The 18,751-nt window shown below is 37.0% G+C and overlaps 1 protein-coding gene across 2 annotated transcripts; it reads right to left on the bottom strand.

Annotated features, from left to right (window-relative positions):
* Positions 1-995: 995 nt before the first annotated feature.
* On the bottom strand, positions 996-8,539 carry ifnlr1 (interferon lambda receptor 1). Of its 2 annotated transcripts, none has more exons than XM_085365356.1 (7): positions 8,491-8,539; positions 7,567-7,690; positions 6,010-6,185; positions 5,712-5,896; positions 4,059-4,197; positions 2,984-3,114; positions 996-2,311 (listed from the first exon to the last, which is right to left on the bottom strand). In XM_085365356.1, exons 1-7 carry the CDS (start codon positions 8,537-8,539, stop codon positions 1,397-1,399), a joined length of 1,719 nt encoding a protein of 572 aa, XP_085221482.1. In that variant the 3' UTR covers positions 996-1,396. The 2 variants fall into 2 exon arrangements, with proteins under 2 accessions (XP_085221482.1, XP_085221483.1); XM_085365357.1 differs by having other exon boundaries at positions 996-2,308; positions 2,984-3,131; positions 4,067-4,197.
* Positions 8,540-18,751: the final 10,212 nt, after the last annotated feature.

The following is an 18,751-nucleotide window of genomic DNA, read 5'->3' as shown; positions in this document are numbered from 1 at the left end:
TGAAAATGACACTTTCACAAATTTTACTGTAGAACATGTTACTCAATGGTTGTTATTAAACTCTTATCTCTTAATGCTACTCAGACTTGCAAAGATGAACTTCCAACATAAACAGTAAGTGGAAATTTACAAAGTGTAAATAAAGAACACAGACAGATTATATATCATCTGTTATAAAACAGACGTCTAAAATGTGCTGTACAAAGTTCACATGTGACTCACATCACATGGTTTCAACACACCTGACATTATTACTTTATAGGTGTATTTAAAAGTCTGCACTGACGCTATTAAAAGCCTCAGTGTTATCTACATGGCGTGCGTGGAAACCAACGCCACCTTCTAATATATGTGATACCGTCTGTTTCCTTCTGCTGGAAGAACAGCAAACATTGAGTTCGTAAACATTGCGATGAAAAAAAACATTTCTTTTTATATACATAAATGTAGCCATTTCATGAATTGTAAATCTGTTAACACTGAAACATGCTGATGAGAAAAGAAATTGAATATATTGTTGTCCTGCAGACATTCAGTCATTTTACTCCCATTTTAAACACCTCAATATGTGACAATAAGTGTCGGGCTCAGTCTGCTGCTGTGTTCAGCCACTATGCAATCGCATTTGTTTTCCCATCTAATCTTTAAGGCTGATCGCCCACATTGTAATTTAAAAATGACCAGACTGGATTTGTGTATTTAGGATTTGTAATAAGTTGCAACATGTTGTCAAAGAGATAACACACAAACACGCATGCTTGTGATGTGTCATTAGAGTTTTGGGAGTTATTAATAGTGTGCAACTTTTTCTTTTTGTTGCCCATTACATAAAATGTGAGATATGCTATGAATTCCCTAAGAAATGAGATGTTTGTTGACACCTATTCACTTCACTTTAGACATTACACAATGACATATTCAGAACAGATGTTATTAGTTTGGAAGGAGGTAAACTTTGGCTGTTTAACCTCATATAAAATGCAAATTATGTTGTTGTTTTTTGTTTTTTGTTTTTTTTTTAAGTGGGTTTTTTGGCTAAAAAGTGACAGTGACAAAGAATTTGCAGAATTTATAAACAGCAAATGCACCCAGGCTTTTAAATGTAAACCCAGTTAGTTTCTACCAATATTTTGCAATTGTCAGATAATAAATAAAAATATACAAAAATATACGATACAAACAGGAAAATATGCCACGCATAGGAGTGAAATGTACTTAACAATTCAGAGGCAGTTCTCCATCTTGAACAACACAGTGTGTTGCTAACCCACCCATCTACTGGATTTCTGCCTCCAAAGTACTGTCAGTCCTCCCGTCAAAAAAACAGAGAAATGTTCTCTATAGTTATTCAAGGACCGGGATGTGTGGGTGGGGGTTAGGGGTCAATCAAAGTCTATTATTCTTGAATTCTTATTGTCCAACTTCCCAGGAAAATTGGTCTTGATTTCTCTTCTTCTCCCTGGTCTTCAACTTCCTCATTGTCGTCGTCTTCCATTTTGGAGCCATTGCAGGTCCACATGTAGTTTGTCCTTCTGCAACTGTCTATAATAGAAGGTCCGCTACATAATTCAGGCATCCAGTTTTGCTTGTATCCTGATTCAAATGAGACATCACTCGATAGTGTAGTCTCACATTCCTTGTCAGAATCTGGAATAAGTGGTTGAGATGGAGAAAAACGGGTGGTGCAGTATGAGTGGGTCGGTGTCGTTGAAGAGCTATCGTCACATCCAGAATCGGACCACTCTGAGCTATTTAAGCTGAGCAAGGAAGCTAACGATGACTCATCCATAGAGGGTATGAGGTCTGATAGGAGAGGTTTTCTCTCTTTGTTTGACAGGCATGTTGCATCACTATTGCTGCTCTGTGACTGAAAATTGAGGAAAGGCAACATGAGTTTTCCATTGATATCCCGCACTGTGTGCAGCAGCAGCTTCCCATCTGGGTTGGTGTCACAAGAATCAGCATCCGGTAATGGTCTTTCACGTTCAGTGACAGCCTCCTGAATGTCATCATTCTCTTTAGGTAGAACAGCCACAGAACTGTAGATGTCAGAGGACTGGGCACTTGTGTCCTCAGAATTTGGAGTTCTGCGTGTTCCTGTGTCCACAGAGGAGCCAGTGTGGTCTTGCCAGGGAGGGAAAGGGATGTCCTGGGGGGAATAGCCTCCATTCCAAACTGAAGGCCCATTTTTATTCATCTGGATTTTGGCATAAACTATTTCATCCATGTGAGGGCATACCTCGACTTGAGAAATTACGAGAGTTCTATCTGGATCCTGCAGTATCTTAGGGGTTTCAGAAGTGGTTACCTCCTGTTTCCAAAACAATGAAGCGATATGGATCAGTCAAACACACACGATTTGAACAATTGATAAAAGTATTTTTAGGTCTACCAAGCTGTTTAGAAATCTGTAGTCAATGCTACATTTTTTTAAATAAATTTTTACTGAGCCTCAAGATTGTAGTACAGAGATATAGATGTAACAAAAGCACAATGCTCCTTTTTATATATACCCCCCCCCCCCCCCCCCCAAAAAAAAAAAGAATGAAGTACATCAAATTTCACCATATTTAAAGAAGTGCACCTAAAGGGCAATCGCTCGCACAAAATTAATCGCCATCTCAACAATAAGGGTATACGGTGACTGCCAGGCGAATGTCAGATGGGTATGGTTTTCATTTTCTCTAAATGTTTTAGCAATATATCCCAGTTAATGCTACGTTGATACAAAAAGCAAAGAGAGCATACACAGACTACAAAAAACACCTGTTACCAAACCATGACTCACTGCACATGCTCCTTTGACTTTACTAAAACAACACCCACAGTGTTTCATTGTTTGTATCTTAAGTTGATGCTACACTTTATCAAACTGAATCTGTGTTGAGTTAGTGATGTGCAATTGATATAGATTTTCCGGTAAGACAACATTTCCTTGTGTGACAGTAAGGAAGGACACAAAGACACAAAACAATGGCCTTACCAGTGCTTGTGTCATGCTCTTTGACTTTCCACCTTTCACATATTTGCACGTACACACAGCTGATACTATGACTAAGGCAACCACACCAGCCGCAATCAAGAGAAGCCATTGCAGAAGCATCCACGGATTTTCTGAAATAGAGGAAAGGTTGTTTGATAGACATGTTACAGGAAAATGCTTGAGCACTTAAAAGCAGGGAGCTATAAAACTTCCCAGGGTGACGTGCATGCTTAGGAATGTTCTCAAGGAGTATCCTGACTACACCTGTCACACAGAGCACATGAATACAGACATTCCTGAATTTCCGGTATGTAGAAGTATTTTCGAGATGAACTTGAATGATAGTTAACTGTAACTCCTCTAAAATAATACAGAAATGGATTTTCTGTGAAAACTCCTTTGCACTTGTGGCTTTTACTATCATATATGGCACTAAGGAATGTACACTGGCAAGCACAGGTGAGAACATTATCTTTGCAAGTCCAATGTGTAATCTTATCTCTTGCCTAATCGAGTTCACAATAATAGGAGTAGATTTTTTTGAGATTTAAAAAGATTACGTTTTTAGTACAGATTTACAGAAGGAACAGCGTGTTTATTGTGTAGCCTCATTTTCTGCTTCATTGCAGTGCCAGTGAGTGCCTCATCTGTGTGGTGCAGATGCAAAGGCTTTAAGAAGCGCTGATTTATAACAAACTGTCTTGATTTATTATCAAACACTGCAGTCACTCGAAGAAATTTGTGCAGTCTGATTAAAGTCAAATGTAAAAAAAAAAGCAGCATTTTCAAGCATCTTAATTTTTGCATTTTCTCTTCAGCAGGTGGACCCTTGAAAGCTTCCTATGGGGTTGTCAAGCAGCACACAATTTTCTCAAGTGAAACCTGATTTTTGTAAATATTATCAGGGTACAGGAGTTTTAAAAAAGGTACACAAGTATTAACATCCAAAACTGACATCAAGTTTTGTTGTTCAAAAACAGCCCATCATAGTTTGAATACCAACAAACAAACAACCAACATATTCATGTTTGAATAAAATGATATTTTTATATGCTGTTGCCATTATTGTGCTAACCTGGCAGTGTTACACAGAAGGAGGCGCTCTCACTGCTCGGGCGACCCCAGTCAGAAGATGGTTTGTAGATGACTGTGCCGCAGTATTTAGACTTCTTCTTTAAGTCGATGCTGAACTGGCCAGTGTGGCTCTCAAAGTGCTAGAGGAAAAATACGTTCATATTAATGATAGTTGTGTAATCACAGGTTAGAGCAATCAAACACATTTTGCTGTGTTCTGTTATAATGTACAGGAGAACTAAACATGAACTAATGGTAAATGCTTTTTAAAATAATTTAGAATATGTTTCTCAGCTTGTTACGAAGTTTAAAATCCATGTCAGGGGCCCACTTACAATATAGAGATCAGATTTTATCCAGATCAAGCTTCAGTTCAGTTTAAAATTCAGTTATTCAAAGCCAGTGTGGATTGGTTGTCATAGTAAGATAACCAAAGCCACGAAGTCAAACACAATTCGAAAGCAGGTTTATTTAATGTAAACATATTGGAACAATAAAGGATGTCGTGGCATCACCCGACCGTGACTGTCTTGACATTAGCAAAGGCGTTCACATGGAAGAGAGCACTGCATAATTTGTCTCGATCCTTTTGTCTTGATCCATAGTAGAAAAATAACACTTAGGCAAGGAGAGAATAATTCAGTTATGTCATTTTCTAGCAGTCCATATTTGGAAAATAGATGGGATTTCCTGCCACTGCAGGTAATCAGTTACAGAAGAAAATGGAATCAGCACTCCTTATTCACAACCCTTTAAAATGGCCTTTTAATGTAGCTCTTAGTTTTTTCCCTGATCTTTTGCTTTGGACTCTAATCTGATTTTTCCTATTTTGTGTTTGCATTGTCTCCTTGTTTAAAAATACTTAAAACTCAACCCTATTCTTATGCATTTGTACGCTTCAAGCTAGAAAAAAAAAGTTTCTAGTCAACAACATTAATTTCTCTATGCTCTTTAGTAGTAAAATAACATACAACAACACCCACCCCCAATAATCAGAGCCCACTTGACAAAATGATACAGAAGATAAAAATACAGATATGCAGTTAAGCTCAATACTCATGTTGTATTTTTTTTTTTACCCTTTTATTCACATGAAACATAAATATAGCTCCCTAACGTCTGCTAGTGTTTGTTAGTGCGTACTTATGAGTCATTAGTCCTTAGCAAAATATGGCAGTGCAGTGAAACATTATAATATGTCATTGATCACTCATTTACACTATGCTTAACTTTCCTCTGATCACTTAGTTGTTGTGTTTGTAGCTTTCCAAAAACGTGTTACCAACAGGGAAGTTGAAGATGTGTCCTCTGGTGGTCATAGTATTAAAAACATTCATAATGCACTTGAAGGCTGTTAATTTACTCTTATCAGGTGTTATAAATGCTATAAATACTATCACTGAATGGCTAATATTAGCCAATATATATTGGTTGGGCTCAAATAATAAGAATTACCAGAGTTGAGCTTTTTTTAATGTGTGTAGACTGGTTCACTGTTCTTACTGATACATACAGTTGTTGTCATCAGCAAACAGTAGTAGATTAAATGTCTATATTTTTTAAATTTATTGTAATTTTGGTTTCACTTGTGCCGTATTTTACACAATACATAGATATGCACACAGTATGTTTTATATTGTAAATTCCCACTCACCGCTGTAGCCCAATCTGGGTAGTATAAATTCAAGGTATAGATAAATTTAGTCTCGAATAGCACTTTTCTGCCATTAATGATGATGTCTGCAATGGAGACTCCATTTGGTCCCACAGGCAAGGTGACATTAACAAACAGAGACGACTCTGTTGTGGATGTAGACAAGATGGGTGGACCAAAAATAGCTATGGAGAAAAGATGAAGATGGGGAAAAAAAGATGAATCGATGAATATTGCGATATAATAGTTCTTACTATAAGATGCAAGGAAATGTATGATTGAGTATGGGTATTCTTACTGTGTTCTGAAGGTTTAAACCTTGTCTCAGTGGAACCGTGAGCTCTGCCATTAACCAACACCTTAGCGTGGTAAGAAACATCATAAACAAAGGGCGTTTCTGCCGTCAGGTCACAGTACAGGACGGTGATATTCTGACACTCGTCTTTTATCTTGTATGACTGATCACTATCATCACTGTAAAGAGAGTAGTGCAATATAATCGAATTTTGATAGCAAAGTATATTAATTATTCATTATAATCCTTGTATATTATAAAAAGTTGTGAAAACCAGCATTCAAGCACTGAAAATATTATGCGCCTCAATGGCTGCACTGAATTCACAGAATTCTCCATAATCATTTTACCACACATACGTTTTTTTTATTTGAGAGAGACAAATGAGCATTTTGTGTTAATAAGAAACCATTATCCTGCAGGCATGCTAGTCTTTCTCTGCAGCTAAAATGAAGCTGAAAATCACTCCAGAAATTTCAAGTGACAGTAGCTGGGAGAAAAGTCAATTGGATAGGAGGAGCACTTGACATTTGTCTAAGAAACTACATCATGATTAATTGGACAAGATGACATTTCCACTTTGTGGAGGCCGTTTGTAGAGACTGATTGAAAAGAGTAAAAAAAGAAATCAGCTTGGAAGCTTCATATGAGTATTGGAGCTCTCTTTAGTGACGAAAGCAGCATAGAAACAAACACGTAGGCTGCTAATCACTTGTAACAAGCCTTATTTTTTTGGAGATATTTAGACGTTCTTTAGAAGTTTTCTAAGCCACACAACAGCATGATAAACTTGACTAACTGTGGGATTTTTGAGGCACGTTGTGAGTCACTGTGTTTTTATAAACACACATGTAGGGGAGGAGAGAAAGGGGGAAAAGAGGTGGTGAGGGAAAGCAACAGAGGGGCCTCTACTCTTTGCAAAATAGATTTCTAGATCCTGACGGATAAGAATGGCAATTTTCTATGTTTTTGTATGAAGAGATCCAATCTCAAATCTCCAAAAACCGTCATCAAAAATGTATGAATCATTAGAAAAGGCCTGAAATCAGCTTAGATTTTATCAGGATTTACTCAAAGAGTAATTGAATATTTGTTTTTGTCTCTGCAGTAGCCTGTATGTGAGCTCAGAAACAGAACAGTATTTTTCCACTGCAGTGGGGTAGTTCATGGAAGGACCATTAACAGTGTGTGTCTGTGGCAATTTTAGTCTTTTTTTAAATGTCTTTAGTAAACATACAGAAATGATAAAACAGAGATTAAGATTATTTTACACAAGTCATGTGAGCAGAGGACATTTGTAAAAATAAGCAAGGTTTTGTCCAGCATGCCATACCTGCCATCGCAACACTACATCTATATACAACCCTAAATCATGTGGCACCCAGCCCTGTGTTCTTAACTTGTTGTCAAGTTGCATTATAACTTTTCCACGACAGTTTGTAATGAGACACCAGCAACACTTGGCAAAAAAGTGTGTTTGCATTGGCCCCTTATATCAGAGCAACAGTGCAGGGAAAGTACAGCTGTCACATAATCTTGCATCAATCATGCTGGACTTACTTCTTGTACTTGACACTATAGAGTAACCTTTGCCCTGGAAAATCACTCTTTGCAGGATCCCAGTGGAGTATGTTATTGAAATTCCTGGAGTTAAATTGCACTGTGACATTGCCAGTTGAGGATTCTGTAAAGACAAAGGGAAAAGTCTGTCAGTCTTTTGCTACAAATAATAATCCTTTGTTTGAATAAGTGATTTCTTTTGATAGTATTTTTAAAACCAATAAATTCAAAATGAGTCATTTCTGTTGCTTTTTCTTAATACAGTCGGTCTAAAAGCATTCGTGCCCTCAGCTAATACAGCTGCCTGAATTTTGAACTAAAGAGGGTAGCAGTTACCCAGTATAACTGAACTGAGCACACACTGGATTGGGACTGCGGGGAGATCATTTAAGATGGGCTTTGTTTCAACAGGTGGCTGAAACTCAAGAAGCTCTTGGTTCCTTTTCCAGTCATATCTTTGATACATGGATATAAAACTCGGCCATTTCCCAGGCTGTGACTCAGGATGGGAAACCATATCCTTTACAAGCTGCATTTTGGAGTCAAACCATACGCACAGATTTAGTGGTTCAACAGCGCAGATTGTATTATTATATTTCAATTTTAAAGTGCATGAAGTTTATCGAAAGCTTGAAATTTGGACACAGTAAATTCAGAATTAGCTTTTTTTAAAATTAGTGGTTCAATGTCATCTATTAAAGACTCCATTTTTTTTTTTTTTTTTTTGTGGTCATTTACAATGGCCAAGGAGTTCTCGGTCACCGAAACTCTTTCATTTCAAATAAGAGGGAATAACTCAATTCTGCAAGTATTTCTTTTTTTTATTTCTGCTGTTAGAAAATAATGATCCATTTAGTGTAGGCCTGCCTCTAGTTGACACCTGTAAATAAGAGAAAAAGATCCAAATTAACTTGCTGTACTCACCAAAGCAGAAAAAGAGAAGCATCATAATGTTCATGAACCACATCTTCATCACTTATGTGGGCTCCAAAAATTCCAGGTAGTTCTGCTCTCTTTTAAGTAAAACCAAAAAAATACAAAAAAAGGGGGAAAGAAACACACACACACACACACACACACACACACACACAAACACACCTGCATAAAAAAGCTACCTGATGTCAGAAATCTTCCCAAACAAAACCTGAATGAATGTGAAAAACGCTGTTAAGTCTTGGAGCTGAATAAGGTTTCAAAGCATTTCCCTGCCTCTGCTTCTCAACCATCTCTGATGCGATCTAGGAAAGGAGTGGCTTTACTCAGGTGTGCAGGTGTACTGGACTTTGACTTGCCATAACTTTGTTCCTGTTTTTCTTCTTGCTATATGTCCCGCCCATTTTCTGTTTCCAGAATTACAACTTCCTTCTTTCTTCCCTCCCTCCTCACCTTGAGTCAGTCAATCTCTCTCTGGACTTGTCTTTCAGGTTTTCATGGTTTACTGGAAATGATCGAGATTTGAAACTGGAAAAAACAGAAAGTGAAAGAAAAAAAACTTTGCGTATATATGGGTCACAGACCACTGTTATATATCGTTAGCTTCATAGCATAATTGCCTAAGTCAATGACTTAGGCAATTATGCTATGAAGCTAACGATATGCTGAAACAGCCCAGGGTTGACACTTATAACACACAGTTCAGGCAATAAATACATAGATGTGCAAGTTATGTCACAGTTTCTGTAAGTGTAGTACTGTCTGATTCAGAAAGCTGTGGGATATGTGCTGTGGAATTCTACCTGTTTTGGAGGTTACAATGAAAAGATTAAGGAACAATGCCCAGTGGTTACAAGATACTGGCTCATTCACACAGATCATCTGCCAGTAGGCTTGGCTGGTACTAGAAACTCATTTTCTTTTGTTCTTTGCATGATTCACAGTTCCATATAAACCTTACTTATAGGCGTTGGACCCTCTTAGTTAATTCTATGTGATTTTAACGACTCTACCTTTGAGGCAGGCTTTGCTTGCTTTAAACCAGCTTTCTTGTGATTGGCTGCTCCTTCCATACAGAAGTCTGCCCTCACAGACATACATCACATACATATATAGACGCTTATGCCCCATCCATCCATCCAAAAATCTTTTTAATTAGATATTAGCTTCATATAGATTGGTTATAGGTATTATTTTTCATTTGTTTTTATTTGAAACATTGCATAAGATTATCTGAAATGGTTTGCATCCTGAAAAATAAAATGGCATGTCATCTATAGCAAAAGTTTGCTGATGGTTGAAAATCTGTTAAGTTCTTTTCTTGATTTTCTGACAACAACAATTATAAACAGACTGGAAGAGAGCAACATTATGAAGTAAAACAAAAGTTAATTGTAAAAGTGTACTTGATATTAAACTCTTTATGCTGTACTGTTGACATAAAATGGTTGCGCACAAAAGTCAATGGCTCAAACACAGAAAAGAACGGGTGACTGATCACGTGAAAAAATGAATGCAACCCAAGTTCGTTGACACAGCTATCGCTTTCAAACAGGTTAATGTTTCTCATGGCAGAGAGTTTGATTTGTTTGAACAGGAAATACATGGTTATATGGCTTGAATATCCTTGTCTTACACTCATCAAAAAACAGGCTCCTGGCTCCTGAAAAGAAGTGCGTAAGCTAAGTTGAAAGCTTAATGGGCAATTCATGGGTTTCAGAGTTCAAATTCCTCAGCCTAATTTTAGATTTTCATCTAAATTTTTAAATACATATTAAAAAAGTAACCAAGGTTACCAAAAGATTTTATGATTTTTCGCTCACTTAAATTAATGTGTAATCTCTTGGCGACAAGCGGCATACTAAACAATTAGGCACTTTATGACAATATATAATGAGGCAATTAAAATTTTGGACCAAAAAGCTATAGGGGCAGAACTTAAGAAATTAAACATGTTAAAGTTTGATAATTTTTATCACATTCACTAATCCAAAGTTAACACATAAATATTTACATAATCAGGCTACCCTGGTACTCAGTGACCTTGTGGTTCCTCTTAAAGTTCTGAGTTTAGAAACACTCAGAGCACTTACTGAAAATTATGAGATGTGTGTATTTTTTATATATAAATTGCTTATGCTATTGATTTTAAAGTCAGCTTAGGTTCTTAACGTTGTGGTGTTGTGATGTTCATGCGACATGTTTGTCCCCATTCATTATCTTTTTTTTAAATATGTAGGCAGACATCTCAAAGCTGGGAGTGCCTATTGTATATAATAGGAATGCAGTTATTATGCAATATTGGATAAACGTGTTAGGCATCAGTAGCTCTCACAGTTAAAACAGACGCCCTGTTTGAAGGAAAATGTAGTTTTACGTGTTGATGCAGTCATGCTTAAGTGAACTTTGGACTTGTAAGTCTTCAAAAACATATTTATTTATATAAATGTTAGATACTCATAATTTTTTTTATCCGACAGACAGACTTCCGGCTCACAGGATACTTACTGTTAAGGTTGTTAAATGTACAGCCAATCTTTAATCCAGAAACACTGCAGGTCTCACGGGGAAGCAAAGTGATCACATTAAAATATTGTATGCCACTCTGAGCTTTAGAGTCATAAGTTTCATCGTTAATTGCTCGCTTATGTGGCAAAGGGCAAATCATAATCAAATTTAACAAAACAACAAGCTGACAAAGACTGACTTTGAGAGTTGGGAGTCTGAGCCTTGAGTTATGACCGTAAGTCACAATTTAAAATGCTCCCACGATTTGAAAAGCAAAACTTATTTCTACTTGGCCTCTAACCCTCATTCTTTCCCTGTTTTAATGTGATTAGATTTTGTGATAAATTATGCATGCTCTTATAATCTGTGGGCTTGTTCAATTAAAACTAAGAAGTAAATGTCATTGTTTTGCTTTGCCTTCCCACTTTTTTTGGACAAAATGAATACATTAAAGCATTGAAACGAGCTCTTAGGACAAAGTATATACATGAGGTGTAAATGAGAATGATTTTGAAATCCAAAATGCTCTTTTCTACTACATATTGACATATAGGTGATGGAATCATAAACACAGAAGCAATATCTGTAGGTCAGGCTGAAGTGTTTTATGGTGATTTGATGTTTGCCCCTGAAACTAATATAGACTATTTTGCTAGACTTCTTTACTTTGACAATAAGGTTTAAAGAAAAATACTAAAAGCGAGCAGTTTGCTGCTGAAATACAAGCCTGAGGTTCCCCCTCAACAGAAAAGTCTTAAGTCTTGCGTAAACATCTTATAAAGATGTCTTTTTTAAAAATCCTTTACAGAATGAAACAAAGCATATCAGGAGTTAACACAGATCGCATGCAGTCTAACAACCTCTCTTACTAATTTAAGTCTCTTTCTTCCTAATAACTGTATGTACACAATCTGCTTATCATTGCGTTGTTTTCAGTGGGTTATGGTCTATGACACCTTATTGTTGACAACAACATTTTGGCTTTAGTGCTTCAATGCTTGCCATGACAAGCACTGAAGAAGGTGTAATACACAATATACTAGCCTTGAAGTGGCTAAACAACGAAAACAGACTCTACTGGGCTGTCAAAGCTGATGTATGACTCTGCTTTCTGCATCTAGACACTATGCTAAAGAGTAAGTAAAGGCAAAAAAAAGAAGAAAACAAAACAAACAAAACCACAATATAAAAGAAATCTGTGCTTGTACAGAGTTTCCAATGACTTTTATTATAAAAAACGTTATTATTATTATTATTTTTTTTGGGAGAACATTTTGTTTGTGAAAGAATCTTTGCTTTTCCTATTGTTGTCAAATTAAATTACAACAGGAGAAACAAAAGCTGTGATTTTCTTAGACACAACCTGTGGAAGAGATGTGATGCACTTCTGTAGCCTCTTGCACTTCAAGAACATCATCATTTAAAATGACTAATATGTTTCATTTGTTTTCTTTGTTGATGATCATGATCTATCTTTAATTTTCACTGAAAGTGAAAAAGCAGATTAAAAACCAGTGGAGTAAAAAATATATTGAGTTCAGGATCAGAAGCATCTTTGATCAGTCAGCAGTGTCATTCATTATTTGACAAAACTGAATACACAGAGAATTTTCCCCCCCGCTTTCTACAACAATGCAGGTGTAAGGAAGCATTGCTTGTGCAAAAAAGCCTGATTATCCCAAAAAAGCATACTGTAACGAAATATAAGTAAGGGGAAGACAGCCCTATTCATACTCACACAGTCACAGGGAATGAAGGAAAATTAGAACACGGTGGAAAGAATAGGAACTGGAAACAGGACAGAACAGGAAATGAATAAACTAATATAAACAGTAACTGGATTTAAGAACTGAAAATTGCAAATCACAGGAAAATGACAGCCTTCCCCTGATTTGCAGCTCCACCCTGTATTCTATAGTAAAAATAGCTAGTTATATATCAGAATCAGAATACTTTATTAATCCCCATGGGAAATTATTTTGGTTACAGTGCTCCAGTACAAACAGTAACACAGACAGACAATACACTAAGTAAGGAATGGCACAATATATACATGTATGTATGTCTCAATAAGTGATATATATGTGTGTGTGTGTGTGTGTGTGTGTGTGTGTGTATATGTCACTTATTGATAAATAGCTGAATAAGAAAGAAGAGCATGTGCAAAAAATATAGTAGGTTTTCTTTATAGTTTTTGGAAATGCTTGTTTTGTCTATAGTAAAATTTCTTAGTTTTTATTATTATTATTATTATTATTATTATTATTATTATTATTATTATTATTATAATATCCTAGTAAGTATGAATACTACCAACATTTCTGGCCACAGTAAATGTAGCATGAAAGTTACGTGGCACATTGCTGCCCATCCACCTCCTTTATTTATCCAGGAAGTGTCTTGAGTTACACTGTTTTATGAGAGACTTGGCCAAAGTGGCAACTTAAGATGGGCGTTGCATAGTTACACAAAAACACATTGTGCATTTTCCACTAAAACTGCACACAGTACTGAAAACAGGGCCCGAGAGACATGACGGATACAATCTTCATACACTTTTATATAATGGGTGCTACTTGCTGCTTCACTAATTCTGCTAATTATATTTACCCCCTTTTTGCCACCTTCACCCTTTTATATTGTTCTCCTAACAGTCCCTTTTGAAAGACCTCAAGTGAAACTGATCAGCCCAAAAAGAAACCTCACGCACTTGACAGACGAGCTGCACTTCTTCAATACAAAGAAAATATGTGTCTCACGCAATGTTTGAGCGAATGAATTTGTGAGAGGCAGGTCAAAAAGTAACCTACACACAGTAACCTTATCCAGCACAAATTGGGTTAAAAAATACATTCTTTGACTTCTGCATTAATGCCATTTTAAATATATATAAAGCTCCTTTAGGCTCATCAAGAACATAGACAGAAGCTGAACAATTTAATTAACCACAACAAGGAGGAGAGGAGGTTATTATAATGAGGCTTGAATGTATACTCTCTGAAAAACTATAGCAGAAAATAGATTCTTCTAAACAACAAACTCGCTAATGGGCAAATAATGGTTTTGTGATGTGTGCCCTTTTCGTAAATTAATGAGAATTTTTTTTGTTGTTTTAAATGTAAAACTCATCTACCATGTGTCTTGAGGCGAAGACCCTTGGCTTGATTGGTAATGTGATTTGCATGGTGCATGCCTGGCCTATTGCCATGACATTATCCAAACCCATCAATTAACACTAGATCATTATAACTTTAGCAGGAGGTGGAGGTGTTTGAGTGCAGCGAGTCAAAAGTGGAAAACAGCTGGAACATTTACTTAGATGAGATGGGAATCTATTGGTGAAATGCATGTAGGCCATGTCTGCTTTATATTGCAAGCACACAATGCATTCTGCCCTTCACAGAGTCTTATTCCAACACAGGATTGTTGATGTGGACCGGATTTCTTGATGCAGATATTATGTTGCTTGAATAATGCATTACAACCACAGATCCCTGATCATCAGCTGTCAGAAGAGTGAGGTTGTATCCTTAAAGAGATGAGTCTTTTTAAAGTGCCCATGTTATGCTCATTTGCAGATTCATATGCTTTTCCAAGAGGTTTGCTTTGTTTTGCTCCCACCGTTTTAAGATATGTAGATCCGTCTCTTAAACTAGTACAAGCACACAAAACACAATGGAAGGAAAATGAAAAAAAAAAAACCACAGCAGAGGTTTTTCTGGGGAAACGGTAATGAGACGGAACAGCTGAGCAGCTGCAGAAGTGACAGAAACAGGATTAAGACGTGGAAGATCTGTCAGCTTTGTGGGGGAGAGATGCAGGTATGTGTGTTTTAATTGCATCATTCATAAAAGACTGAGATACTAAGATACATATTTACTATTAGTTTGCTACGGCTGTCCAATTATGTTATTCTCCCCAAAATGGCTTCCACTGTTTTTTATGTGTTTTTTGTTTATTTATTTATTTTTTTGAGCTTTTGCAATGTTTTATTCTACTTTCATTGTGTTTTGTGCTTTCGCAGCATTTTTCTGATTGCTGGTGTTTTCTGAACTTGTAGTGGGTCACTGTAGACACCACCCCAGGTAAAGAAAATAGACAAATGAGTTGATGAATTATCAGTTTTAAATAATGTTAATGTTTATATCTTACTATACCACACCATTTTTTTTTTATTGTGTGCAAACTCCTCTTGGCACACAGGTACATCCCCCTTATCTACTGTATATCCGATACCTTCATGTCATTGCCTTATCTAGCAGCCACCTGAGCTAAAATGACCCCATGTGTGGCACCTTATAAAAACATTTTATCGTTTTATTTCATGATAATTGAATGTAATTCATATCCACAAAACTTTGATCTATGATTGATATATTATGATGCCATCATGTTGCCTAGAAACAACCTCAGTGACTAAAATCACAGACCAAACATGAAATATTGCCATCCTAGTCCTGGTTCATTGACCCAGTAGTTTAAGTTTGGTTCTGGACTTGTTGTTTATTTCTTTGATAGAAGTTGTCTTGGTCGTTGTGTTTAGTATTCTCTTGTGCTTCTGAGTTTGTAGTCCTTGGTTTTTGTCTTGTTATGTTTGTTGCCCTCTCCATCCCTCGGTCCCGTTTCTTCAACTCTGTCATGTTTGTTCCTCTTCCTGGGTCTAGTCTGGGTGTCTTGAGTCCATGTATGAGTTTAGGTTTTATAGAAGTTTCTAAAGTCTCTTTTGCTTTTTGTGTTGTTGCCATAGTTTCATATATACAAAGCTAGTAAAGAGTATCAAAAACTTTGTACAGTAACTAATACTAAAACTTACTTTAAACCAAGTTAAAAATAAAAAAAATAGACTTAAAAAAAACTAAGGGTATTTTTGTATTGACAAAGCTGAAACAACGGGAAGACACGTAGGAAATGTTTTTAGTTGTTGTCAAATTTTTCAGGGCAACCAGCACGAGGCAGGTTTAGTATTATGATTATTGAGGTTGGGATGTCACACAAACATCTCAGTGTTTGGATTAAAGTACTCATTCAAAACTTGCTCTTGCCCCTGGTAAATAGCCCGTACAATTAAATTGCACTGAAAACGAAAAAAAAATCAACAAAAACTCAAAACATTATTAAAAACATAAATAAATAAAATAGAAAACTAATGCAAAATACCAAACTAATAACCTTTTGGGGGGCAGCAGTAAAGTATCAACACAATAACCACATTCACTCAAAATGTTTGCAATAAATTGGATCAAATGTAAGAAATAAGTTCAGGTTCTGTCGTTATGTGTTTTGTGTGCTCACAGGGGTGGTGAGCACATGTGAAGTGGGAGCTTTGAGTTTCCTTATTTCAAACAATAATGCCAACAGTGTCAGTGAAACAGCAATAATAAAACAATATGTAGATGCAACTGAAACTTTGTGGCTATGTGAAGCATAACTTACATAAAATTGATGATGTGATAGTCTAACCATAAAAAGTGATCACAACAACAGAACATCATGAACATCATGTTATGCAGTCCTGTGTTTAATCTGGATCTTCGTTATGTGTTGTTATTTCCAGTTATGTGTGCGGTCTCTGAAGTCTTTCATAGACTATCGTACTCTGTTGACTGTTGGTTCCATTGGTTTGGTCTTTACTGAGCCGGGATGGAAATGTGTAGGAATGTTTTGATGTTTAATGCAGTCTATGCTTGAGTTATCATAGCAGAAGCAACTCAAGTGATAAAAAATGGTCTGCTAAGCAGCTTCCTCTTTGTTTGGGTGTGTGTGTGTGTGGGACCAGCCTGTAGGGTTATGCATATGTGTTACATGGTAAAGTAGATGAGTTACAGAAGAAAAGCCTGTACTACAAATGAGCTGTTACAAGGAGTTTGCAAGTAAGTGCTTTCTCAGGGAAGCAATAACTGCCTTCGGCAAGAACTTTGTAACTTTCAGACCTTTTTCTCACACTTAAAAGTTATATAACACAACGAAGAAAGGGGTGGTAGTGGTTTAATCTGCAGTTCAACATTGCACACAGATCTTTTTAATGTGTGCAGATGCATGCTTCCATATAGACTCTGTCCATCTAGTCTAGTTCTCACCCCATGTCATAAAAAATTACTGTGCTGTTTGAGATTTTATATAAGCTAGTTGTTTCCAAACTTGTGTCTTTATCCTGCTGAAATGCTGGTGCCTTTCAGACACCAAATATTGCTTTAGCTTTAGTATCCCTACTTTAAACCATGTAGACTTAGGTTAGCACCAATTCACCAGTTCTGTTTTATCTTTTTTGAGCTATTCTAATTCTACTCAGAAAATTGTTGCTGTGTGGATCTCCCTGGTCTCTATCCTGAATGAGTTGGGCAACTCAAAGGGAAAAAATGTGAAAAGGAGCCAAGCAAAGGTTTTCACCTAACATATTTTACAGCTTTGAGTTGATATCTGTCTAGTTATAATCTAAATTCTACTTATGGTGAGCTGAAGTCATAAATAAAACTCTCTCTCTTGCTAGCAGCAGAAGTGCTTTTTATTGGCCACATTTTAATGTACCATGAAAAAGTGACACTTTTTAATTAGAGCATCAAGTCAGTTAAACTTTTGGGATATTGATCTGGTCAGTTAAGTAGTAGAGGGAGTTGTTAGTCAGTTTCAGCTGCCTTGTTGTAAATAAAATTAACAACAAGTGCAGTAAAGGGGCAATAATTAGGGTCAGTGTCACTAATGGTAGAATCAGGCAGTGCCTGGATCCATACAGAGGTTGGACAGGTAGTCCAGGTCCTCCAGGATATCACATCAACATCACAAGAATGTTTCTGTGTCTCCCTCCCACAGTCTTGAGCACATGGATGAGAATCCAGGAGATGGGGCAGCTCTCCTGACATCCTTAACTCATCAGCAAGACCGGTATCTGCTCCTTTGTGCAAAGAGGAACAGGATGAACACTGCCAGAAATCTCTAACAGGTCTTTAACCAAACAGTTAGAGGGTGGCCCGAGGCCCCAACATCCTCTAGTGGGCCCTGTGCTCGCTGCCTGGCACTGTAGAGCCCAACTGGCATGGACAATAGAATACCAGAACTGGCACCATTGGTCCACCACTGGGGCCCTGTGCTTTTCACAGAGGAGGTTCACCCTGAGTACATGTGACAGATGTTAAAATGGTCAGGAGAAGCCATGAAGAACATGCTGCCTGTAAAATCATTCAGCATGACCACTCTGGTGGTGGGTCAGTAAAAAGGAAAGCAAAAAGAAAGATACTGTTGAACTTAATGGTAGATAAACCATTAAGTCATTTAATGTGTACTACTGTATGCTGTATGTATGTTACATGCTAATTTACTCTCTGCTTAATAACACTGTTCTGAGCAGGGAGAAAACAGGTCTGGGTCATTGAGCCAAAGCTTGTTTTCTCATTTAAATTGCTCCGGCTCAGCTAAATGGAAATGTGCTGCAGATCTGTGCCTCAGTCCATGTAGGAGCAAACATTAATCCATTAAGTAAATCAATGATTATTAGAGTAAAGACAGCCAATATGCAGCAAACCTGGCTGTGAGAGTTTTCAATGGCGGCCTTGTCATTTTTAACTCAACATTAGTGAGAGTTGTGAATCTGAAGCAGGCACCTTTGAGAACCAGGAAGATACAGGCCTAGTGGCAGAATTTACTTCAGGCCCCATGCGTCATCCTGGGTTGACAACTACTATCAAGCTTTCTTCCCAGGAAAGCAAGTATATTGGACGTGGATAAAAGACAAAATGCATCACAACAGAAT

The sequence above is a fragment of the Diplotaxodon limnothrissa genome, linkage group LG11, assembly GCF_057381915.1.
Source record: "Diplotaxodon limnothrissa isolate DT_005_m linkage group LG11, D_limnothrissa_male_GT1.1, whole genome shotgun sequence".
Taxonomy (NCBI): Eukaryota; Metazoa; Chordata; class Actinopteri; order Cichliformes; family Cichlidae; genus Diplotaxodon; species Diplotaxodon limnothrissa.
This window is presented reverse-complemented; position numbering and strand designations above follow the sequence as displayed.